The following is a 26,204-nucleotide window of genomic DNA, read 5'->3' as shown; positions in this document are numbered from 1 at the left end:
CTGCTCGGGTCATGATCCCAGCGTCCTGGGATCAAGCCTCACATCGGGCTCCTTGCTCAGCAGGAATCCTGCTTCTCCCCCTCCCACTCCCCCTGCTTGTGTTCTCTCTCTAGCTGTATCTCTCTCTGTCAAATAAATAAAATCTTAAAAAAAGAAATACAGGGCACCTGGGTGGCTCAGTGGGTTAAGCCGCTGCCTTCGGCTCAGGTCATGATCTCAGGGTCTTGGGATCGAGTCCCGCATCAGGCTCTCTGCTCAGCAGGGAGCCTGCTTCCTCCTCTCTCTCTCTGCCTGCCTCTCTGCCTACTTGTAATCTCTCTCTGTCAAATAAATAAATAAAATCTTTAAAAAAAAAAAAAAAGAAATACATAGATTACTATCAAAGCCCTTAACAGTTTTCCTATAGTTTAATGAGGGGAGTGGCTGATATTTTTAAAAATGAAAATACAGTTACAGGTGTTCATTCCAGAAAATATATACTACTGGATGTCATTGTTCTCTTCTACATTCTACACTTTTTAGGGATACTTTTTCATTTGTCTTAGAAAAACATAAGACAGACTGACAATTACCCAAAGCCTTGGTGGTAGGACAGCTTTAGGAAGCTGGTACCTTCATTTGTGTCTATCTGTTATGTACTGTGTCTTCAATATCTTAGGTTCACCATAAGGATTTTCCTTCAAGGGCATATTCTGAAAATGTAAATGCATGAAAACACCTTCTACATAATTTTAAAAATTATGTTTTTGGGGATGCCTGGCTCGCTCTGCCAGAGGAGCGTACAACTCTTGATCTCAGGTTCGTAAGTTCAAGTCCCACACTGGATGTAGAGATGACTAAAAAAATACACTTCCCCAAAAATAAAATCATCCTTTGTGTTTCCAAGAAGCGGTTTTCAACATACGGACAGTCTCACACAGACATATGATTAGATTAGAGTCTTCTCCCAGAAAAAGGGAATAGAAATGCATGGTTTCTGTCATAATGTTTATTTGAGAAGCAGGACTTCTATGATGTTTTTCCACTGACGGCGATGTGGGAAAATATGCCCACACTGACCATGTCCCAAGCAAATGGTGGGACGTGTGGGTCTGGTGAGTGTGTGGCCTGAGGTTAGGATGGTAGTGTTTTTTTCCTTTGTAGTCAAAGCCCTTTTAAATGGCTTTGGGGTGTGGAGAGGACCAGTATCTGCCAGCTCTATCTACTAGAGTTTTTTCCTGTTGATAAGCAGACCCTGTTCCCTTTCCAAGCCTTCTTGCTGTCTTTGATACCAGACAAGAATGTGGAATTTTCTAGCTCAGTCACCAAAGCAGTGGGTGAATGAGCACGGTGTTTAGACTTCTGGGCATTTGGGAATCTTGCTGGATGGAGAGCAGCGTTTCTCAAAGTGGAAAATTTCGATCACTCTGAGTCCCGCATGAGTGCTAATAACTGTGTGTCAGAAAGGCCTACTGTAAAATCAGTTGTTTCTGGGGAGGGACTTTTTGGGTACCAAGAAAGTGCATCCTCAAAGCAGTGATGCTTAGATGATCAAGCCTTTTGATTGTCCTCTTTCAATCCAGTCGGACAAATCTAAGGCAGATAATACTAAAGGGAGCTGATGTGTTGAAAACTCGAGCAGAGGAGGTAAACTTATTAATGAAATGTTTCTGGGTCTGGTTGTGAATGGATTCCACTGTGTGAATCTAGGTAGGTGAACAGTGGCCTGTCTTTTCTAGAAGATACTAGGATCACTTGCCTTCTGTGTCTCATATCTGCTGCCTTCACTCCCCTGCCCAGACCCCGCCAAACTGGGCCAGCAGGTTTGCTCCCCCAGCGATGATCTTTAACTCATTCAGAACCAGTATGCAGACAGCACATAAAAACGAAACAAGATGGGATCCAGAGGGAGACAAACCATAAGAGACTCTTAATCCCTCCCACAAAACAAACTGAAGGTTGCCTGGGTGGGGGAGGGGGAAAGGGAGGTGGTTTGGAGGTGGTTGGGTTATGGACATTGGGGAGGGTTTGTGTTATGGTGAGTGCTGTGAAGTGTGTAAGCCTGATGGTTCACAGACCTGTACCCCTGGGGCTACTAATACATTATATGTTAATAAAATTTTTTAAAATGCCTGGAAAAAGGTTTCTGCTCACCACAAACTAGAACTGGGACAGGAATGAGTGTGGTCTTGTCTGGAGATCTCGCTCTTCTGGCAGCATGTGGGAAATGTACTGGGTACGGATGGGCCTGGAAAAGCGGGGGGGGGGGGTCGGGGGTTGGGGGGATGGAGTTCAACACAAAAAGAAGGGATGCGTCACTGTTCTGACCCTCAGTTGGTCCAAAATTGGGTAAAGGGTCTAGATCCTCACGTGGTTTGAATAACAAACAGGAGAGGGAGGGAGCCAACTCAGGATGTCTGTGCCCCGTTTTTTCCCTTAGCATCTGTGTTGAGAGTCAAAGAGGTACACGTTCAACTAGAGAGAATTTGAAAAAGCACCTAAGCTTTATGGATTGGTAGGTTTTTGAGTTTGTTTGTTTTCTGGTCCTGATCTAGGAAATTTGCAAGGCTTCCAGCCTGGTGGAGTTGAAAACTGTTCAATACTGCCCTCTTCTGTTCAAACACTTGCTCCCGGGTTTGGACAGTGATTTATATACTGTATGCATGTTATTCCCAGTTTTCCGAATTTGAAGAATCTCCTGCAGTTTATAAAGATCATTTTGAAGTTGGCCAAAAAAATAATTAAAATGAAATAGTTCTATTCTAAAGAAGATAATGAAGAAAAAAATTAGAGTTTTTGTTTTATCTTAACAACAAACGGATACTTACTGCTAACAAGCCTTCCCAAAGGTGACCTGTGTTTTAGGCAAAGATGCTAAGAATAGAAACTTCAGGAAATTGGCCCAAGGGCCCAGTGCTAGATGTGGTGCAGCTGAAACCAAATCTGTCTCCAGAACTCCCCCCTCCGTGAATTTGGGAGAGAGTAATTTTTCTGTTAATACCTTGATAAAACATTGTGGTCTGTGCTGTGGGGTTAGGATCCAGTGTCTTCTATGACCGCCACCCTCTCTCCTTTTGTTGTTTTCTGTATAATGAGTTGTCTGCACCTGTTGATTCTGCTGAGTGTTTCTTTCTTTTTTTTTTAATATTTTATTTATTTATTTGACAGAGGGAGAGAGATCACAAGTAGGCAGAGCAGCAGGCAGAGAGGGGGAAGCAGGCTCCCCGCCGAGCGGAGAGCCTGATGCGGGGCTCGATCCCAGGACCCTGGGATCATCACCAGAGCCACCCAGGCGCCCCTGCTGAGTGTTTCTTCATTGAAGTATAACTACGTTATATTAGTTTCAGGTGTATAGCATAGCGTGTTAACAGCTCTGTACGTTACTTACTGCTCACCACGTGGTGTCGTCCCCGTTTATCACCATACATTTCCTGTGATGTACTTTGAACTTGCATGATTATTTTATAACTGGAATTTTGTACCTCTTAGTCACTTTTATCTATTTCACATATCTCTGGGTGTTTGTTTGTTTTTTTAAACAGTGTCTTTTTTTTTTTTCAACAGTGTTTTTGAACTTAGAGAAAGTTGCAAAAATAAAAAACAAGTACAGGAGACATCTAGATACCGTTTATCCATATTCCTGTATTGTTAGTATTGTATTTCATTTGCTTCCTTACTTACTTTTCCTTTGTGGTAGAAAATAAAATAAAACCAAAAACCAGCATACAGATTCCTGTCAGCCCTTGTATGGGCAGGAGATAGGACTTTGTCTGAAGCTGTTGAGGGTTCAGTTATCCATGTCATTTATTCCCGAGTATTAAATGTCAGTTTCCTAAGAAGAGATACATGCTCTTTATAACTGTAGTTCCACATCTGTGTCCTGTATTGACATCATTACAGTCATTATGTAGAATCTATCATCCTTGTTTGAATTTCATCAACTAATCTAAAAGTGTCCATTTTAGCATTTCTTACCTTGCATTGTGAGATCCATCCGTGGATCAGTATTACGTGTTAAATCCATTAGCTTCTTTAATTTCTGCCCTCCTTGTCCTTTAAGACACTGACATGTTGGAAGCATATAGCTCTCCTCTCCCCATTTCCACTGCATTCCTTTGTGTTTATTTCCTTTTTCATGTTAGGTTATGCATTCTTAGCCACAGATGCTGCTGTGTCCCTTGTGAAGGTTTTACACGCGATGTGCATCTGGCCCTAATGGAAGTTGGTGTTGAGTTTTTGCCCCATCTCCCCACCCTTACAGCTAGTGAGCACGTAAATACCCTGCCGGCTCTCTCTCCCATCCCCCACTTAGCACCCATAGATCATAGCCTCACCCAGTTTTTACCATAATGGTTGGAAATGGTGATCGAGTGATTTGACTCTCTCTGAGCGGGTGGGTAGGATATATATGTTCTTTCTTTTTTTTTTTTTTTTTAATGGCATGACTATAACCATCAAAAACAGCATTTTTACACTGAAATACAATTTTTTTAAAAAGATTTTATTTATTTATTTGACAGAGAGAGAGACCACAAGTAGGCAGAGAGAGAGGGGGAAGCAGGCTCCCCACCAAGCAGAGAGCCTGATGCGGGGCTTGATCCCAGGACCCTGGGATCACGACCTGAGCCGCCCAGGCGCCCCGAAATAGAATTTTAAGTGCTGTCTCTATCTAAGAATGGGAGTAGACATGTCTCAATACTTTTTCTTGTCATAAGTAGCAGTTACAAATTATAAAATATTAAAATTTTTGGAAGATAAGTATAGCACTTCATAAGTGTATGGAATTTCTCTTTTAAAAAGACTGAATTTGTTTTGGTCCTATTTAATGGTCCCCCTCCAGCCTTTGGCCCAGCAGAAATGCCACACCCCTACTATGACACTGGCCAAGTCATGAGACCATTTAAAGAAAATAGGCTGTATTTTTTAGAACAGTTTTAGGTTCATAGCCAAAATGACTCGGAAGTACAGAGTTCTCTATGCCTCCTTGCCACCCTGCCGTGCATAGTGTCTCCTACCATCAAATTTCACACCAGAGTGGTGAATTTATTATTTTTGATGAAGCTACATTGGCATCATTACCAACCTAAAGTCCATAGTTGATACTAGGGTTCACTCTTGGTGGTGTACATTCTGTGGGTTTTGAACAAATGATAAAAGAATCATAAGTATCTACCCTGAGACTATCACAGTGTAGAGTTGACCCTTGAACATCATGGGGTTAGGGACCTACTAGTTAAAAATCCAAATGCAAGGTTTGACTCGCGCAAAACTTAACCCTACTATTAGCCTGTGGTTGACTAGAAGGCTTACTGATAATATAAATAGTTGATTAACATATTGGCATGTTATATATATGATCCACTCTATTCTTAAAGTAAGCTAGAAAAAGAATATAATTAAGGAAATCATAAGAGAAAATACACTTACACAGTATTGTGCTGTATTTATTGAAAAAATCCATGGATAAGGGGCCCCACATGGTTCAAACCCATGTTGTTGGAGGGTTCACTAGTTTTGCTGCCACCAAATCTTAACATGCTCTGCGTGTTCATCCTTCCCTCCCCCCATCCTTTGGCAGTACTGATTTTTTTTTTTTTTTTTTTTGGTCTCTGGTTTTGCATTTTCCAGAATGTCATATGGTTGGAATCATACAGTATGTAACCTTTTCAGATAGGCTTCCTTCACCCAGTGATAATGCATTTAAGGTTCTTCTGTATCTTTGGATGGCTTTTTTTTGTTTATTTCTCTTTAGCGCTGAATGATGTTACAACATTTTCTGGATATACCATAGTTTATTCATCCATTCATATAATGAACATCTCGAGGTTGTTTCCAAGTGTGTGCAGTTATGAATAAAGCCATAAACATAGCTATAAACATCCATATGTGGGTTTTTGTGTAGACGTGTTTTCAGCTCCCTCGGGTGAGGTACCAAGGAGCAGGTTGCAGCTATCATGGTAAGAAAATGTTTAGTTCTGTGGAAAACTGCCAAACTCTCTTCAAAAGTGGTTGTACTATTGTGCAAGAACCACATAACCATATTTGAAGTCCATTTATTCCCCAGTTGGAAGGACAAGGTGAATTCTTCCTTCAAGCCCAAGGCATTGTGACTCTGAATGAGCTCTGTAATGGGAACGTGCATGAGGCACACAGTTCTTGTCCTTAAGAAATTTAAGTTCTTACAACCAAACGAACCATGCTGTGGGCAGGATCCCACTATCCCCTTGGCCATCACTATGCATTGCGATTTTGGAATTGACTGCCTAACAGTTCAGATCAGAGGGGCAGCTCAGAAATCCGACAGTATGGAGGTCTAGCAGTCTGCCAGTCCTTTAGCCATGAGGATTTTCAGAGTTTGAGTGCGCTTACGTTTGAAGCGACCCATTGGGATGATGCACAGGACCCTCGGGACGTTTTCCTTGCGGGCTTGTGAGGCCAGAGTCCTGGGCGGCTGGACGGCGAGGAGGCTGTGCCCTCTGTGACGCACGTGGTGGCCTCCAGGGGGCGCCCTCGTCAGCGCTATCAGTGTCCCCTGCGCGATGGGGCAGCTGGGAGAAGCTTGGGCCTCCCCGGCCCCTGTAGCGCTTCTCTGCCGGCTGGCGGCGCGTGATGCCCTGGTGGAGTAACCTTTGCCGTGAGTAGCGCGCCCCCCAGCGGCGGTTTGCCCAGGGACGCGGGGGGCGGGGCGGGTCTGGTCGGCTTTGAGGGCCACCCACAGCACCCGGAAGGTTGTTGGACGATCCTGGCTCCTGGGACTGCTTCGGTCATTAGAAGCTGTAGACCAGTTGGTTGGCCAGTTAGGATTTAAATTTTCTCGGGATCCTATATCCCTCTTTAAAGAGATGAGTTCAAAAAAATAAATAATTAAAAAAAAAAAAAAAAGGCGAGAGAGAGGAGTTCCGCCGGTAAACTGCTGTGTGTCAGGAGCCGGTCTCAGCATTGGGGGGCTGGCGGGGGCGTCGCCAGCTGCTCTGTGCCGCCAGTTGGCAGCTGTTGGTTTTTGTCTCTCTCCTTGTGACTGTAAACATTCCAGTCACCCCACAATGGAAGAAAAAGTGTTTCAGATGGAAACCGATCTGGGAGCATGGAGGGAAAAGAGGGAGGGAAATGGTGTGTATTAACACCTGTTTTCTCCCCCTGTGTTAGCAAATGTCTCTGCATTGTCCAGGGAGGTTGAGAAAGGTTAGTGAATGAGTGTTTTTCTCCCATGCCTGCTGGCAGGAAATTTCATTTATATCTGTGTACGTTTTCAGTAAAATTGTGCTAGTGTGGAGTGTATCATTGGGGGTTGACGTTTTCTCTAGTGTGGTTTCAATGGTATTGTGTACCTTTTTAAATTAAAAAACCACATTTCAGAGCACCTGGGTGGCTCAGTTGGTTAAGCGTCTGCCTTTGGTTCAGGTCATCATCCCAGGGTTTCTGGGATGCCCCCCCCCCCAGTTGGGCGCTCTGCTCAGTGGGGAGCCTGTTTACCCCTTTCCCTCCAGCGGCCACTGCCCCTGCTTTTGAGCTTTCTCTCTCACTCTTATCTGTCAAATAAATAAACAGTCTAAAAAAAAAAAAGTTACATCTCTTGTGTTACATTAAAAGAATTCAGGGAAAAGGTTTTTTTTTTTTTTCATGAATGTACTTTTATAATTAGGGAAATTAACAAATTTTTAAAATTATTTATTGGAGAGAGAGTATGAGTCAGAGGGAGGGCAAAGGGAGTGAGGATCTCAAGCAAACTGAGCCCATGAGGACCATGCTGTATATGTATTTACAAATACATCTGTATTTCATATATGTATGGATATATATTCTAAGTATTGGTATGGATACTGTTTATAATTATTAAGCTTCATTTTACGCTGTGGGTATTAAGACCTTTTCTGGCGGTACCTGGGTGGCTCAGTGAGTTAAAGCCTCTGCCTTTGGCTCAGGTCATGATCTCAGGGTCCTGGGATTGAGCCTCACATCAGGCTCGCTGCTCAGCAGGGAACCTGCTTCTCTCTCTCTCTCTCTGCCTGCCTCTCTGCCTACCTGTGATCTCTTGTCTGTCAAGTAAATACATAAATAAAGTCTTAAAAAAGACCTTTTCTGTGTCCATTTTAATTGACTTTGATTTATAGAAGTAAAACTAAAATATATCAGAGGATGCCTGGGTGGCTCAGTTGGTTGGGCATCCAGCTCTTGATTTTTGGCTCAGGTTGTGGTCTTGGGTTGGTAGGATTAAGCCTCACCTTGGGTCCTGTGCTCTGGGGAGTCTGTTTGAGATCATTCCCTCCTCTTCTCCTCCCCACCTGCTCTGTTCACTTGCTCACTCTCTCTTTCTCTCTCAAGAAATAAATCTTTGAAAAATATTTTTTAAAAAATTTTTAAAAATCACATTTATATTCCCCAGAGATCATGTGAGGGGTGTGTGTTTGCTGAGGGTAGGGGGCTTGGTAACGGGGGGGGGGGATTGGAATCACGCTATATATACTGTTTGGTAATCCGCTTTTTTTTTTTTTTTTTTTTTTTATGTCAAACTTCAGCTCTTCCTTTCAGGAAAAGTTCATCTCATCTCATCCTAAATCATACTCAGTTATGTTTTCCTAAAAAAGCCAAAAATCTCCTTTGGCTAGTTTGCCCTAACCAATAACCAGTCGAGGATTGTGCCCAGTAGATCTTACTGTTACGCTTCTTAAGATTATTAATTTAGGGATGCCTGGGTGGCTCAGTTGGTTAAGCAGCTGCCTTCGGCTCAGGTCATGATCCCAGCATCCTGGGATCGAGTCCCGCATCGGGCTCCTTGCTTGGCAGGGAGCCTGCTTCTCCCTCTGCCTCTGCCTGCCTCTCTGTCTGCCTGTGCTTGCTCTCTCTCCCTCTCTCTCTGACAAAAAAATAAATAAAATCTTTAAAAAAAAAGATTATTAGCACAGTAGCTCCTTCCTTTATCAAATTACATTGATTTTGCTTGTTTAAACCCTCAATGATATTTTATATTTCAAAACTGTCGACAAATAGAATAAAGTCATATACACGTGACCTAATTAGCAGTTACGTAGAGTCTAGCACAGTCTCTCTCCTGCCCGCCCTCCTCTCTCCCCTTAAACTGTTTGAAAGTTGCTTGCAGACAGTCTACTTGGGTTTTTGTTTGACTTTTGTACATTCTGACATTGACATAGCTGCCAAGCTAGATGTTGTACTGAATATCCTTCATTGATTCATCTGATAGTTTCCTCACAGTTAAGATTCCATTAAGCATTTTTGGCAGGAGTACTATAAGTGATTTATTGGCCGCCTCAGTGCTTCACATGATAAGCACAATGATAGTTTTGTTCCGTTAGTGGGGAAGTTTAAGGTGGTACTTGCAGATTTCTCCACTCGAAAGGCAGGCTTTCCTTTTGATCTGTGTGTCGACACTCTAAAACTACAGGTTTCTTGACAACCTTTCACCCAATGGTTTTAGCATTTCTGGATTTTTGACTGAAGGAGTTACTACAAAGATATTGGCAAAGAGCAGTTTTCTTAATCTGATGACAGACAACTAAGCTTTTTCAAATAACATGACCGTTTAAGCTACTGCAAATCAGATAATTTCCTTGCTCTGTGTTCAAGTCCTGTCTTTTTGTTTTGCTTCTGAATGGCTGGGTTTTTGTTGTTGTTGTTGTTGTTGTTGTTTTAAAGATTTTATTTATTTATTTGAGAGAGAGAGACAGTGAGAGAGAGCATGAGCGAGGAGAAGGTCAGAGAGCGAAGCAGACTCCCCATGGAGCTGGGAGCCTGATGTGGGACTCGATCCCGGGACTCCAGGATCACGCCCTGAGCCGAAGGCAGTCGTCCAACCAACTGCGCCACCCAGGCGTCCCTGTTGTTGTTGTTTTAGAAAAATATTTTATTTATTTGACAGAGCACAAGCAGGCAGAGAGGCAGGCGGAGAGAAAGAGGGAAGCAGGCTCCCTGCTGAGCATAGATGCCGGGCTCGATCCCAGGACCCTGGGATCATGACCTGAGCCGAAGGCAGAGGCTTTAACCCACTGAGCCATCCACACACCCCTTCCCTAATTTTCTACACTGAGTATGTGTTACTCTTTTTTTCTTTTTTTTTTTTTTTAAGATTTTATTTATTTGACCGACAGAGATAACAAGTAGGCAGAGAGAGAGGAGGAAGCAGGCTCCCTGCTGAGCAGAGAGCTGGATGCAGGGCTTGATCCCAGGACCCTAAGATCATGACCTGAGCTGAAGGCAGAGGCTTAACACTGAGCCACCCAGGCGCCTCCGAATGGCTGGTTTTAATGGTGATATGACTAGTTCCAAATATTCAGTCCCAGCTGTATTCAAAACAGTAAAACTTCTTGTAACCACACTTGGCCATGAAAATGGTATTGTGTATTATTTTATATTGAACATAATGAGAAATGATTTTTTACTTTATTCTGAGCAGTGGAAAAGTTGAGGTCGGTGGACCCAGTTGATGAACTGAACTAAAACGTGGCTTTTCCTCCCCAAAGAACTAAAAGAAAATCCACTTACGTTAATTTCATGTAAGTGGATCATACTGGATGAGGGACACAGTCATTTCCTCAAAGACTAGAATGCTCAACGTTTTCACGGCCAAACAGCTGTTGACCATGGTCTAGAAGGAGCCTATGTAACCAGCTATAAAAGAAAACATTTTTGTTAACTCATCCTTAACAATGTGCATCTTGATGCGGTAGAATTTTGAAATTCTAATGAGTGACTGTAGATCAAAGTAGAAATCATATCTAAATTTATTATTGATTGGCACTTTTCATGAAGAAGTATTCCCTGTTCCCTATTTTACTTTTCTAGTATCACTCGTGATTCATGGATTCTTTTCTTGTTCAGTGTTTTGTACCCCATCCTTGTCATCATCTTTCTTACGCGTCAGTGTTTGTCCAGCAGGAGACCCCTTCAAGATAACTCCTGTGTCCCTCTGTCGCAGCTCTCAGCTTGTGAGCACCACCTTCCCTTCTTTTTACTTTGTTTCATTTTGTTTTTTATTTGACTTTGGTCGACCCACATTACTTTAGCTTCCGGTGTACAACACAGTTTTTCACATTCTGTGTTAGATTATTGAGCACTTCCCATCTGTCAAGATAAATTGTTCCTTGTATTTGTCCTTAGCCAGTCTGGAATTTTCCCCCTGCAGCTTCCAGTCCATTTTTGGGGACTTGTTAAAAGAGAGCGCCAGCTAGTTGTCACATAGAATACCTCTTCTTTAGATTTGTCTGGATTCTTTTGTTGCCATTTAGCTTATTTTTCTAAAATGGGTTGGATTCTAAGTTGTGGGTGTGATGATTGATCCATTTTCTGTTGCAATAGAATCTGCTTGTCCCACTTGAATGACGTTGCAGCTACTTATATATAACTAGTATTCTGGTACTTGGGTGTGTAAACTTTGCTTTCACAGGGAACAGAAGGAGCAGAGTGGTATCTTTAAACCTGAATTTTTAAAAGTCATTTGAAAGAAGCAGATGCTGCCTCATGGACTGAGATTTACAAATACTGGGAAGGCTGTTAGCCTATCATGAAATTGCCTGAGATTAAATAAAGTATTACTTGGTTATGTTTTTTAAAACATGTGTAATTTTTCTGAACTGTAATAATTCTATTCTTCTCCACCACTCTCCTTTTTCTGTAGTTGGACAGAGAGAGTCTGAAGATGTGAATGAAAGAGCCTCAGATAAGGTGATGGCTGCTGGCTCCGTGGTCGCTCAAGACCTAGCAAAGGATGGGCAGGAGGAAATGCCTGAAATCATCGACCAGATTCCGTCTTCAGAAAGCAATTTAGAAGAGCTGATACAACCTACTGATTCCCAGGCTAATGATGTTGGATTTAAGAAGGTGTTTAAGTTTGTTGGCTTTAAATTCACTGTCAAAAAGGATAAGACCGAGAAGTCAGACACTGTGCAGCTACTCACTGTCAAAAAAGAGGAAGGGGAAGGATCAGGAGCAGCAGACGGGGCTGGTGACCACCAGGAACCCAGCCAGGAGACCGGACAGGCAGCAGCCAAAGACAGTGAATTAAAACAATCCACAGAGAAACCCGAAGAAACCCTTAAGCATGAGCCAAGCAACACAGAGATTTCTCTCCAGGCTGAGTCTGGTCAAGCAGCAGAGGAAGGCAAAGAGGACGGGGAAGATAAACAAAAAGAACCCACCAAATCTCCAGAGTCTCCAGCTAGTCCGGTGGCCAGCGAAACAGCATCACCCTTCAAAAAGTTCTTCACACAAGGCTGGGCTGGCTGGAGGAAAAAGACCAGTTTCAGGAAGCCGAAGGAGGAGGAGCTGGAAGCTTCAGAGAAGAAAAAGGACCAAGAGCCTGAAAAAGGAGACATGCAGGAACCGGAAAAGATAGAAGATCCCTCGGAGAAAGTGGCAGCTTCCGAGCAAGAGCGCCCCCAGGAGATCTCCGAGAGCGTTGACGCTGCCAGACTGTCCGCAGAATTTGAACAAGTCGAGCTGCCCTCTGAAGATCAAGTGCAGGGACCCCCCGAAGAAAGACCCGCCCCTTTAGCCACAGAAGTATTTGATGATAAGGTAGAGATTGTGGCCGAAGTCCACGTTAGGATGCCAGAGAAGAAGACAGAAGAGGAGAAGGCTGAGGGAGAAGCAGTGGAGCCCTTGCCGTCTGAGAAAGGGGTAGACTCCCAGGCTGAGCTCGAGAAAGCCGAGCCTCCTGAGGAGCCGGGGAAGATGAAAGCAATGTGTACCCCCGGAGGGGACCACCCCCAGCCGGCCGACCTGAGCCCCGAGGAGAAAGCGCCCTCTGCACACCCGGAGGGCGTCGCGAGTGAGGCAGACATGCTGTCCTCCCAAGAGAGAATGAAAGTGCAAGGAAGCCCTTTAAAGAAACTTTTTACCAGCACTGGCTTAAAAAAGCTTTCTGGAAAGAAACAGAAAGGGAAGAGAGGAGGAGGGGGGGATGAAGAGTCGGGGGAGCACCACCAGGTCGCAGCGGAGTCTCCGGACAGTGCAGATGAACAGAAGGGCGAGAGCTCTGCCTCGTCCCCGGAGGAACCGGAGGAGATCGCGTGTCTAGAGAAAGGCCTGGCGGACACCCAGCAGGAGGGGGAGGCTGAGGAAGGGACTACCTCCGACGGGGAGAAGAAGAGAGAAGGTGTTACTCCCTGGGCATCTTTCAAAAAGATGGTGACGCCCAAGAAACGTGTTAGAAGGCTTTCTGAAAGTGACAAAGAAGACGAGTTGGAGAAAGTCAAGAGCGCCACCTTGTCTTCTACGGAGAGCGCGGCCTCCGAGATGCAGGAGGAAGCCAAGGGAAGTGGAGAAGAGCAGAAGCCGGAAGAACCCAAGCGCCGGGTTGATACCTCAGTATCGTGGGAAGCTTTGATTTGTGTGGGATCATCCAAGAAGAGAGCAAGAAAAGCATCATCTTCCGATGATGAAGGGGAACCGAAAACGATGGGAGGAGATGGCCAGAAACCAGATGATGCAGGAAAAGACAAAGAAACCGGACCGGACGCTGCGCTTGCCAGTTCTCAGGAACAGGATCAAGGGCCGGGCAGCCCCTCACCTGAGCAAGCTGGCAGCCCCACCGAAGGAGAGGGGGTTTCCACCTGGGAGTCCTTTAAAAGGTTAGTCACTCCAAGGAAAAAATCGAAGTCGAAACTGGAAGAGAAAAGCGAAGATGCTGTACCTGGGTCTGTTGCAGAACATTCCACGTCAGATGCTGAGCCTGGGAAAGAAGAGTCTTGGGTTTCCATTAAGAAATTTATTCCTGGACGAAGGAAGAAAAGGTCAGACGGGAAAGCAGAACACGCCACGGCTGAGGATGTGGGGCCGCCAGAGGTCAACGAAGATGACTCCGATGTCCCGGCCGTGGTACCTCTGTCTGAGTATGATGCGGTGGAAAGGGAGAAAATCGAAGCTCAGCAAGCCCAAAAAAGCGAGGAGAAGCCCGAGCAGCTGGTAGCTGTTGCTGTGTCGGAAGAGCTCAGTACGAATCTGGTTCATGGCATGAAGGTGACTGTCCTCGACGGGGCAAGGGCTGTTAGCAGTGTCGAAGAGAGGTCGCCGTCTTGGATATCCGCTTCGGTGACAGAAACTCTTGAAGAAACAGAAGAGGAAGCCAAACCCCTAACTGGGGAGGTACTTGAAGGAGAGGTCCTTGCAGAAGAAACCTCCGTTGTTACCAAAACTCTGCCAGAGGGCCAAGATGCCACTGATGACACGGTTGTGAGCGAGGCGGAATTAACTTCAGAGGCCGTGACAGCTGCAGAAGGGGCGGAGGCATTTTGTGCTGAAGAAGCCGCAGAAGCATCGGGGGCTGAAGAGACCACTGACATGGTCTCAGCTGTTTCTCAGCTCACCGACTCTCCAGAAACCACAGAGGAAGCAACACCCGTTCAGGAGGTGGAAGGCGGTGTGCCAGATCTGGAAGACCAAGAGAGGCGGACTCAAGAGGTCCTGCGGGCAGTTGCGGAGAAAGTTCGAGAAGGCTCACCGCTGCCTGATAGCCGGGGGCCAGAAGACATGATTCAGACAACAGGGGACGTAGAAGCCAAAATACTGGAGAAGCTGGATGGAGCCGAAGAGGATGCTCCAGGGCTAGACCTGAAGAAAGAGTCAGATGCAGTGTTGGAAGTGAAGGCACAGGAAGCTAAAGCTGAGACTTTGACACAAGCCGAAGTAGTCGTGCAGGCCACCCCAGAAGGCTTTGAGAAAGTTCCTGCAGTCACAGACAGTGTGGACTCCAGTGAGCCTAGAAGCACTTGTCAAGCTGAAACCTTGGTTGGGGTAAAATCAGAGTTGATTCTGGAACAGGCTGTTGCTCCTGACTCCGCTGAAACCCTTACAGACAGCGAGACCAACGGAAGCACCCCAGTAGCAGATCTCGAAGCTCTCCCTGGAACACAGCAGGAGCAGATCCTGGAGATGCGCGAAGATTCTCAGGTCCCAGAAGCAGAAGCAGTTTCTGTTCCCGAACAGCTGCCTCCAACACCTGCTAGTTTTCCATCCCAGGAAGAAATTAAAGGACATTCAGAAACAGAAGAGGTTCTAGAACATATAGACAAAGAGGTACCGGTGGAAACCGTACCCATTCTTTCAAAGATGGATGCGATTGAAGAGGAAGGTCAATTTACCGGTGGGGAGAGCAGAGAGAAAGCGCTTCTCGAAGGCCCTGTCACAGGTGCAGACCTCAAGACCACTGAGAGTCAGGAAACAAGTGAAGTTGTCCTTGAAGATGAAGCTCCTAAAGAATCTGAATTTCAAAAGGATGACGACATCGAAGTCCACAGCCCTACACCATCTCCAGCCCCAGTGCAGGGAGAAGAAATTGTTCAAGAAGAAGAAGTAGAGCCAGCTCAAGCCACCCAAGAGGAACTCGAGCAAAAACCAGCTGTGACCACATCTGAGGAGCTTCATAAGCACCTGGAGCAGACAGACGGCGTGGCCGTCCTCCACGGGGAAGAGGAGGTTACCGCTTGGGAAGGTTCTCCCCGGCCAGTGCAGGAGGAAGCGGTACGCACAGAAGTTCAAGTCCAGACCCCAGAGGCATCATTAACTCCAGCGGCTGCAGCAGTGGAGGAGAAGGTCTTAGAAGAAACTGCCAAGATTGTAGAAACCACGGAAACTCGGGAATCTGCAGACACACAGTTAGTACCCGAAGAAGAATCCTCCGAAAAAGATAAAGACTTGACCGCCCAGCCAGGGGACATCGAGGCGCCCACAGGGACTGAGGCTCAGCTGGAGTCCGCACCCATGACCACAGCGGCTGCGCCTGAAGGAGGCATCAGTGCTGACCTGGAAGGAGAGAAAAGCCCACCCCGGAGACCGTCCCCGGAGGAAGAGGGCGCACCCAGTGCTGGTCCAGAAGTCCAAGGGAGTGAAACAAGAAAGGGAGATGGAAAGGCTGAAACCGAGATTTCGAAACTTGAGACTGAGAGCAGTAAACTTGTACAAAATGTAATCCAGACGGTTGTTGACCAGTTAGTGAGCTCGGAAGAAACAGCCGCTGATTTCCAGACACAGGCCCCACCGATGATCGCCGACGCCCCGGAGGGGAGGGCGCACCCTGAGACCGAAGAAGGGGAGCCGCAGGCCACTGCACGGGATGGAACTCAAGCTGTGGTGGCCAACGGAGAAGCCACACTCACCGCCGGGGAACAGGCCCATTCCGACGTGTGCGAAGCTGTGAGTGAAGCTTCAGTTGAGGTGGCAAGTGTTGAGGTAGAACCTTCCAGCATAAATGACCAGCAGCTCGAAGAGGCAGTTCTCCTGTCAGAGGAAAAGAAAGAAGCAACCGGGATCGAGTCTGTTGCAGAAGATGGTGATCGTGCCGGCTTAGAAGAAAGGCTAGAGGGGTCCCTCTCTGAACCCCAAGAAGATGAAAAAGGTCATGTTGTTGAGCGGGAAAATCAGCACTCAGCCCTGGAAGGTGTGGCGGCCCCAGGAGGCTTGAGCAAAGAGTCCCCTGACACAGATGGACCAACACTGAAGGAGAAGGAAGGTGGCCAGGAAGTAGAATTTCCAGAAGGAAAAATCCACAGCGAGTTAGAAGAAGAGATCAAAACTGAAACGCAGGATGACACTCAGAAACAGGAGGGAGAACCGACAAAATCCGAACCCACGGGATCCTAAAACATCATGTAAGCAAGTTTCCTCTTCTAAAACAGTCTTTTCCTCTTTTCTTGCCATGTGACGGCATATTTGTTACAAGGGAAGCAGGAGTTTGAGTCATTGTGACTGTAGGCAGATCCTTTAGTTGGGCAAAGAACAGTCAAGGAGATCCTGGTTCCCTTCCTTTTTTCCCCTCACTGACCTGCTGCCATTCAGGCTTAACTGATGTCACGAAAACAATGAGCTCATTCTCCACCCACGTGCCTGCTTTCAAAGAAAGTGAAGGGGCATGTGTGTGTGTGGCTCAAAGCCTTAAGAAACCGGTTGTGCTCCCATTGAATTTTTCTGTATAAGCAGAAGTTCATAGTGAGAGTTGCTGTCCTACAGCCTGAAATTTTAGTTGATAGCTCTCAAGGAAAAAAAAAATTTGTTCCCCCATCAGTAGGAACAGGCATTTAAAAAATTTCCCAGTGTGTGTGATGGGCCCAAATGTTGGTGCTGGGGAGCCACAGCCCCCGAGTTTTGGGGTGGCCCAGTCTGAAACACCACGGTCCTGACCCACTTGCTTTTTGGGGGGGCGGCGCTCTGCTCTAAGGGCTTCTGCTGCTCCTGGAACGAACGAGGGAGGAGAAGACCTTGACTGACTTTGCATTCTTCCTTCCTCCTCCAGGTCCAGCCCACGTGTTTGCAAGACCAGAATGTGAAGACGAGCAGTAGGAGGCGATGGATGCTGCTGTCGAGACTCAAGACCAGTGTTCCAGACTCAAAACCGAAGAACAGGTCCCTGGACTGACCTTTCTGGAGCCCCTGACAATCCTGAGGCTGCATCGGGAGCTAGAGCCATCTAACACTTCCTCCTCGCAGGGCCTCCCCCCTCACTTTGCCCTGATACCCTGTTCCAGTGTTTCTGATTGAAGGTCCTGAATTCTTAACTTGGAACTGGAGTTGGCCAAACCTGGTTCTGCTTCTCAAACTGGAGTATCTTCCTTTATGTATTTATATGTATGTTTTAAGTAACCCTCCTTCTGTATCTATTGTGTATTTTTTTTTTCTTAATGATTAAGGAAATGTGCAGGATGGTACATTCCTTTTGTGTCGCCCAGGATAAGGCAGGCCAAGCAGCCATGCAGCCGCGGTCAAGTCCGGGGAAGTTGTGAGAATAGCTCCCTAGAGACAACGTTCCTGATCAGAAGCTATAGTGCATACTTTAAAATCTACTAAGGAGTAGGGTCCATGTTTCATACCGCTCTAAAATGGGTCACTTTCCTCTTAGGCACAGTGTGCTAAAAATAAAATTCCTTTTTGGGGTGGGGGAGGGGAAACATACAGAATGTTCCATTGTTACTGTGAAATTTCTTTTTAGCCCAGTGGGGGTTGGAAGGGAGTTTTTTGTTTGTTTGTTTTTTCCAGTAGTGAATTCACTCTAAGCCTTTTCTCTGAATGGTTGTGGCTGTTTGGAGAGAGGAGTGTGCCGAAATCCTGAGGCAAGGTAGTGAGAAACGTTTTTCATCTTGTCAAAACAGTTGGCTGTTTTAAGGTTTTGATTCTACTCTCTGTGCTGGACGACATTCACACACAGCGTGAAGGAAAGTCAGGTTCTTGATGACTGGTATTTTGGTAGGTCCTGGATTGTGTCTGTGCCATATCTGTGCCCACTCTTTAAAGGACAATGTTGCATTATGTTCATTTGGATAAACTGTGATTTGACAACCGATTTAAATAAAATATTTGCTTCACGTAGATTTGCTGGTTTTATTAGATACTAGGAAGCCTGGGGCCTGTTTGTTGAGATCTAAAAGCAGCTAAGGTAGAAGTTTCCAGTGTGGTCACTACATGGTATCACCACTGGATACTGCTTCGAGGTAACGTTCAGAGGAACTCCAGCAGAGACGCATCAATTGCAGGTCAGCCAGGAGCTTTTGAGACGGACAGGACTGATACAGTGCTACCATCTGCTGGTGCCTTCCTGGAAAAGTCCGTTTTCTTTCATCATTCTGGGTTTTAATGAGAAACGTCAAGAAAGAAATTTTTAAAAAGGCTTAATAGTAAAAATGCCTTGCCCAATAGGTGATTTGAGTATTTTTTTTAAATATCAAAATGACTCTTAATTTATGCCAATATGTAAAAGACTTTGTCAGACTTCGGCCACAGTTAGCTGTGTCGTGTTCCGCTTCTTCACACGTAGAAATGGCCTCGCCACACGAGCACCTTAAATTGCACTCAAACTCAGAACTCTGGTTTGCAAACTGAAATTATGACTGCTAGTTAATGATTTTATTCTAGATGTTCTAGAAAGACAAGTTTGGCAGAAGGAACATAGGTTGTTAGAATTAGAAAGTAGTTGATATTAGATCAACAAACCTGACGACCCCAAAAAAGGGGGGCCATATCATATCCTGAGACATCTCATGATTAACAGTGTATGACATTGTAGTTGAGAAATACTTAATACCCTTTAAGGAGTTATTCTCCTATATAATAGTCATCTGAACATCATTATGAAACTTAAAACCCCCAAATTAAAAAAAAAACCTCTGATCCAAATAATTTTTTGCCAACTTAGAGACTTAAAAAAAATCCAAGTGCTGATGTCAGTTTTTGAAGATCAACCAAGAGGCATTGGAAATGAGAGCAAGCAACCAAGAGGCATTGGAAATGAGAGCAAGCAAACTCCTGATGGGTCAAACACTGACTTCATCTCTATGGCACGAGACGCTTCGCTTTGAACTGATTAAGGCTTTATGTAGTCAAGTGGTTAACTTTGATTTTTTTTTTTTTTTAAACCCCCTCCCACTCCATTCTGTTTGGGTTCGCTCTTCCCGGAGCACCTGTGGCCAAGTCATTCTGGTTTTCCAGCAGTGGTTGCTTCATGACTGTGCTTTTCATACTCCTTTATCTGGATGTGCCTCGGATTTATCTCTGTACGAGTTCTAGACCTATGTCTGTTAAGCAACACTACCATTAGCCGGAGGAATGCTGTTAACAGTAGCATGACATAGAATCCTGTATTACAATTCTAAAGCTGCTGTTGATTTATGAAGTACGTACCAGCGAAATGTAAACTGCAGAAGTTGGAGCAAGTGCCTATATTTTGCTACTTTTGGCATTACTGTAGAGCCATGTACAGTAGAACGCAATGCAAGACTTGTAAACTCTCACCACTTATAATTGGGGAACGTAAAATGTTCCCCCTCAGGTTATTTTGCTAATGGTACACCTGAGTTGCCTCTCTGTTAACACATACTGTGTTTCCCGTATTTTCCTTTGGTGTTTGGAGCTACAAATAATCAAGGGCTGGAAATTTTAGCTTTCAGTGTAAGCTTCAAGCATAGCAAGTTTCCTTTTAACCTGAGAAAATATTTGATTCCTAGTTCTGTTTGGGGGCAGATTTTCATTTATCTAAATAAAATGCGACCTAATTAAATGCCCTGGATTTTCTTGTCTGTAATCTCACCTTAATTCAGTTTTGATTGCTTTTCTCCACTGCTGTGGTAATCATCACACGTTTAACTTCTCACGTACCTGGGACACGTGTAAATGCACCCAAAGTGGTCAGTGATTGTTAACCTTCTGGGAGCCAAGGGCCCTTTAATTAGAATCTCATTAAACCTCTGGCTGGGTATGTGCTATGGTGAGTGCTGTGAAGTGTGTAAACCTGGTGATTCAGAGACCTGTACCCCTGGGGATAAAAATACATTATATGTTTATTTAAAAAAATAAACTAAAAAATTAAAAAAACAACAACAACAACCAAAACCCAAAAAACCTCTGGCTGACCTCGAACTCCCCAAAGGAGAGTTTTTGGATAGTCACACAGACCTCCTCTGAAATCCCAACCAGTAACTAGAACCAGAGTTAGGAACCCCTCACCCACCCAGTTCTACAAGGAAGGCGATGGACCCAGCAGCCCCAGGTTCTGAGATGGTGAGAGGATGGGGGCTAAACGCAGTGTTCAGTAACTTCAAGCCGAAGTGACCGTTCATTTCTAATGAACAGTCTAATGGAATTAAAGGATCAGGATATCCTGGCATAATTCTTGTGTAAATGCAAACTTCTCCTCTCCACCCCATTCCCTACCATCTCCACCTGGAGTCACTAGACATGATCTGGGGATCGGGGTCCTAATTTTACATAAGAGAAAGTGGAGATTGAAACCACTGGTTTTTAACGGGGCGCATGGGTGGCTCATCTGGTTGGGTGTCTGCCTTCAGCTTGGTCGTGGTCCTGAGGTCCTGGATCGAGCCCCGCCTTGGGCTCCATGTTCAGTGGAGAGTCTGCTTTTTCCCTCTCCCTCTGCCCTTCCCCACCCTCTTGCTATCGGTCACTCTCTCTCAAATGAATAAATAAAATCTTAAAAAAGAGCAGCGTCCCTGTAACACTCCTCTTTGGAGAGACCAGTGTTAGAATTTTATAAATGAAGAAAACAGGACTGAACGTGCTGTTTTCCCGCAGCAAGATACTGAGTACGAAGGCCTACCTCTAACCCAACCCTGTGCTTTACCTCCTATTCGAACTCCAAATAACTTGGTATAATTCACGAGCGGAGAGGCAATACTATAAATCAGGTTAATTTAAAAAACGACGTTGTGCTTGATTCTCCTCATCCCTGTTCGCTTCAGAACTCACCTGATACCTAAAAAAGCAGGCAGGGTTTCTTCCAGAACTTGAAACCTGAACAAAATTGGTGTTCTTTTGAAAGGCTTTATAGGAATAATACTGCAGAGTTGGCCTGTGGGCCATTTTGGGGTGTGAGACTTCGTGTAAATCATTAAAATAACTCAGCAAGGAAGTGAAACAGTCCTTGTATGTTAGCGATTCCCAAGGAAGTATTAGGACCTTATGGTGCACTTCACCCTATTCCCTTGGTTTCAGTGGCAAGGAAGGGTGTTACTGGAATTTAATGTGCTGGTCCAGGACAGCCCTTCATAGGAAAGGAATTTCTACCTCAAATGTCACGCGTCTCGGGCACCTGGGTGGCTCAGTTAAGCTTCTGCCTTTGACTCTGGCCATGATCTTGAGGTCCTGGGATGGACGCTGGCCCCACATCAGGCTCCCTGCTCAGAGGGGGAGTCTACTACTCCCTCTCCCTTTGCCCCTCTCCCTACTCCCCCCACTGCACACAAGCTCTCTCTCAAATCTTTAAAAAAAAAAAAGAAAGAAAGAAAGAAAAGAAATGCATCTGGAGAATTGCTTCCAAGACTGGAGGTTGGGAAGAGGACTACAAACGAGAGTACCATAATCCAGGCAGGAGCTGATAATGGGCAACTTGAAAGCAATGGCCTTTTGGCTGGCGAGCCTATGGGTGACATGGAGAGATTTAGGAGGGTAGAATCAACAGGTCCTGACAACTCCTTATCTGTCATGGGAACTTGGTGGAGTGAAGGAGGACATTCTGGGTGACCAGCCTAGGTGTGGAGCTGAGCCATGACATGGGTGGGGCCAGGAGATGATTATCAGTTTGGGAAATGTTCAATTCGGGGGGCCCAGGAGCTATGTAAGGGCAAGTACAGATCAGCCTCAGGGTGGGTGGGTCTTGGGAGAGTTGAGGACGAGAGCCATGGCTCTTCCGTTCTGTGTCCTGGAAGACCCAGAGCCGGGAAATCATGGCTTAAAATCTCACACACAAGCTTTGGTCAGGTGATTGAGAAGAGGAAGCTTGCTTGCTTTCCTTTCCTTTCCTTCCTTCCTTTTTTTCTCTCTTTCCTTTTTTTTTTTTTTAAAGATTTTACTTATTTGCCTGAGAGTGACCAGGAGAGCAGGAACACAAGCAGGGGGAGTGGCAGAGGGAGAAGCAGGCTTCCCGCTGAGCAGGGAGCCCGACGCAGGACTTGATCCCAGCACCCTGATCGAGCTGGAGGCAGACGTTTAAGGACGGAGGTCCCCAGGCGCCCAAGAGGCGGTTTTATTGCTCACTACAGTGTCACTTCAGAATCTTCACAAGAGTCTCCTCTCGCGAATGTGCTTTAGGAACTAAAAGCAAAACTCGGGCGCCTGAGTGGCTCAGTGGGTTAAAGCCTCTGCCTTCAGCTCGGATCATGATCCCAGGGTTCCGGGATCAAGCCCCGCATCAGGCTCTCTGCTCAGTGGGGCACCTGCTTCCCTTCCTCTCTCTCCACCTACCTCTACTTGCGATCTCTGCCCGTCAAATAAATAAAGTCTTTAAAAAAAAAAGAAAAAAAAAGCAAAACGCACCACAATGCATTCATATTAGTACTCAGAAGGGAAAGAGAAATAGGTAAATTAAGCCGCCCACCAGAGGCAGCGCCGGGACCGCTGTTGACTGCTGTGTCCTTGAAGATCTTGGTAACTTTCAGAATGACACGGATCTTCCCAAACTGTTACGAAGACCCATCTTACTCACATGCGCTCTGTCTAGAAATGAAACCTCCACTTGTGTGTCATCCACATTTCTTTTCTTTCCTCCCCTTTTCCCTTTCGGCTTGGGTGGCCTGCTGCATGGCTCTCCAGGGAGACTTGACAGGGGAGACCCGTTCCGTGGGGCAGAGGGCCTGTGGGAGGGACGGTCCCCCGCAGCGTTCTGGGTCAGTCCCAGCTTCCACCCCATGCCGTACCGCACAGGATCCGGGTCCTCCCGCATTTGTCTGCTCATGGGCGTCACTACCTAACTGCAAAGGTCAGATTTTTTAGTTTCTTTTCTTTCGCTGACCAAAAAGGACATGAGGGCTGTGTACTTACTTCCCAGGGGTTGTGTGGCCTCAGCCGACCACCTCCATGCCATTTTGTGTCCTCACCCAGATCCTGGCCCCTTTCCTACGGAGGAAGCTAGGTAGCCTCCCCGAAAACTACTTAGAAGATTCGATTACTTTAGCTTTATTCTTTTCTGTGCTCACAGGTTACAGGTGCCTCTGGAAGGAAAGGAGGGAGGTTTAGAATAAAGCCCGTTTCTTCCAAGGGCTCCTGTACCAATGTGTACAGATCATACATCTTGTTAAGGAGCACTTTACCTCAAAGAAAGCAGAATGCTAGAAATGTCGCAGGTCTCTGTGTGGCCCCACAGTAGATCCCCTGGTTATTGCAATTCTAAGGAGCAAGTAGAACCGGGGAAGGATAGGAATATAGCAGAAATGATAGAGTAATGCTGTGGTTCTCAAAATGTGGCTCCTGGGAGCACCTGGGTGGCTCAGTTGGTGAAACGTCTGCCTTTGGCCCAGGTCGTGATCCCAGGGCCGTGGGATGGAATCAGCAGGGGGTCTGCTTCTTCCTCTCCCCCTGCTCGTGCTCTCTCTTTTTCTCTCTCAAATAAATAAAAACCTTTTTAAAAAATGTGGCTCCAAGGGCGGGGGGTGCCTGGGTGGCTCAGTTGGTTGAGCCTCCAGCTCAGGTCATGATCCTGGAGTCCCAGGATGGAGACCCGCAATGGGCTTCCTGCTCAGCAGTGCGGGGCGGGAGGGGGGGTGGTGTCTGCTTCTCTCTCTGACCTTCCCCCATTCATGCTCGCTCGCTCTATCATTCTCTCTCTCTCTCAAATAAATAAACAAATAAAGACTTTAAAAAAAAATGTGACTTCCAGTATCATCATCATCATCTCATCTGGGAACCTATTAGACGTGCACATTTTTGGGCCTGACCTCGGACGGACTGAATCAGAGACTCTGCCAGGCTGAAAGTCTGTTTCATCAAGCCCTCCGGGAGATTCTGATGTGCCTGTTTTAGGACCACTGCCATAACATAAGGCTATAGAACGGATTCAAGTTAATTGCCTCAGTCGCAGAACAAATAGGTTAGCAGGTGAAAAAGCTTTCCCTTCCCTGCCACTGGCACCTGTCCCCCAGCAATTGCTTCTAGTCCACAGAAATGTTTGCACATTTGGGAATACATGTCTTTTCCCGCCGCCTAATATAATTTGGACAAACCTAGGTCTGAAACCAGACACAAAAAAGTAGGTCAGATGAGCAAGGAAAGCCATGCCTTGTACTTCTTGCTTTTGCTGAATCAAAGGCTTGTCAATTACAATAATACAGGACTTGCCCATTGCCAAGGGCTGGTCAAAGGTGCCTGTTAGGTGTAGGCATCCCTGGGGGAGGAGAAAGAGCATTGCTTTTTGAGGGAGCCACATGGGGTTTTAAAAGATGACTGTCTCTATTTGGCTGGATAACCTCAAAGAGGTTATTTAATTTCTTTGGGGCTCAGTCTCCTCATTTATAAAAATGGGACACGTGCTTGCCAGGATGATTGGGAGTAAATGAAAGGCTCTAGCACACAGACACCCAGTTGAGGATCTCACGTACCCCACTCAGCCCTTCTGTTGACAATGCCTTCTTCACAAGCAGCGATGTTCATAATGACCAGGAAATTAGGCAGGGCAGGTGATTACTATTTTTCAGAGAACAGCGCCAACTTCAGTCAAGAATAACCATGTTTTATGTTCAGAATTACTTTGATCTGAAGAGAATGAAACCACCGAATATCATTTCATCCTGGTCCATTTATTTTTCACATTGAAGACTCCGAGTCTACTTTTTATTTAGAGAGTTGTTAATGGGTTAGCTGATACCCTACCAGTTGTGTTTAAGGGACTAGTTCTAGAAGAGGCAGGTTAGTTGATCTGTCTCAAGATACTTCGTTTTATATTTACTCAAAGATTTCTAAGCCTGAATTTGCTTACCTGCCAATGATGTATGACAATGGTTTGTTCCAGACTAAAATGGAAAACTAAAGCCAAGCAAAATGCAATCTAAGTATTTTGAGGATTCTGAAAATTGTCCTAAAAATGCAGTCAACCTCAAGAACAAGTTTTATTCCATTCCAATAAACTACTCTCCATACAAGTAAGTTTGTCTCAACATTCCTTACTAGTGAATGAGTGAAGAGGGCTTCCCCTCCCCCCACCATAATTCCAACCAAGCCTTAGGAAGTACTCCCCCCCCACACACACCGTCCTCCCCAACCATCCTCCTAAGTGCTTAGATATTTCTAAACATAGCAATTCAGTGACCAAGGCGTGACATATTGAACTGAAAGTCTCACTCGGCATGCCTCAGCTCTTTCCCTTTCTTGGGAGGGAAATTACAAATAAGAATAGTGGCTGGTTTCTCTGACTTTTTTTTTTTTTTTTTTAGATTTTTAGAGATCACAAGCAGGCAGAGAGGCAGACAGAGAGGGGGGGGGAGGCAGGCTCCCTGCTGAGCAGAGAGCCCTATGCAGGGCACCATCCCAGGATCCTGGGATCATGACCTGAGCCCAAGGCAGAGGTGGCTCAGACTTTAAACCACTGAGCCACCCAGATACCCCACAGGTTTCTATGACTTTTTATTTTAAGGATCTTATTTTTTTTTTTTAAAGAATTTATTTATTTATTTGACAGACAGAGATCACACCTAAGCAGAGAGGGAGGCAGAGATAGAGGGGGATGCAGGTTCTCCACTGAGCAAAGAGCCCAACGTGGGGCTCGATCCCAGGACCCTGAGATCACGACCTGAGCCGAAGGCAGAGGCTTTAACCACTGAGCCACCCAGGCGCCCCTTAAGGATCTTATTTTTAAGTAATCTCTACACCCAACGTGGGGATCGAACTTACAGCCCCGAGATCAAGAGCCATATGCTCCACTCACTGATCCAGCCAGCCGCCCCCGTAATGACTTTAGAAAGGAGAATATTTGAGGTCCACTCTACTCTCCATTCTTCTATCATTATCCA

At 45.7% G+C, this 26,204-nt stretch overlaps 1 protein-coding gene across 2 annotated transcripts in view; it reads left to right on the top strand.

The window, feature by feature from the left end:
• Nucleotides 1-19,981, top strand: part of AKAP12 (A-kinase anchoring protein 12) — a 100,821-nt gene extending 80,840 nt beyond the window's left edge. For both annotated transcript variants that reach the window (XM_044244033.1, XM_044244041.1), the window contains 2 exons: nt 11,609-16,577; nt 17,219-19,981. In XM_044244033.1, coding sequence (XP_044099968.1) covers nt 11,609-16,569 — 4,961 coding nt within the window. In that variant the 3' untranslated portion in view covers nt 16,570-16,577; nt 17,219-19,981. The remainder of the gene's footprint in view (nt 1-11,608; nt 16,578-17,218) is intronic.
• Nucleotides 19,982-26,204: the final 6,223 nt, after the last annotated feature.

This window comes from Neovison vison, chromosome 1 (assembly GCF_020171115.1).
Source record: "Neovison vison isolate M4711 chromosome 1, ASM_NN_V1, whole genome shotgun sequence".
In the NCBI taxonomy this organism is placed as follows: domain Eukaryota; kingdom Metazoa; phylum Chordata; class Mammalia; order Carnivora; family Mustelidae; genus Neogale; species Neogale vison.
The sequence above is the reverse complement of the archived record's forward strand: the minus strand, read 5'-3'. Positions and strand labels throughout refer to the sequence as shown.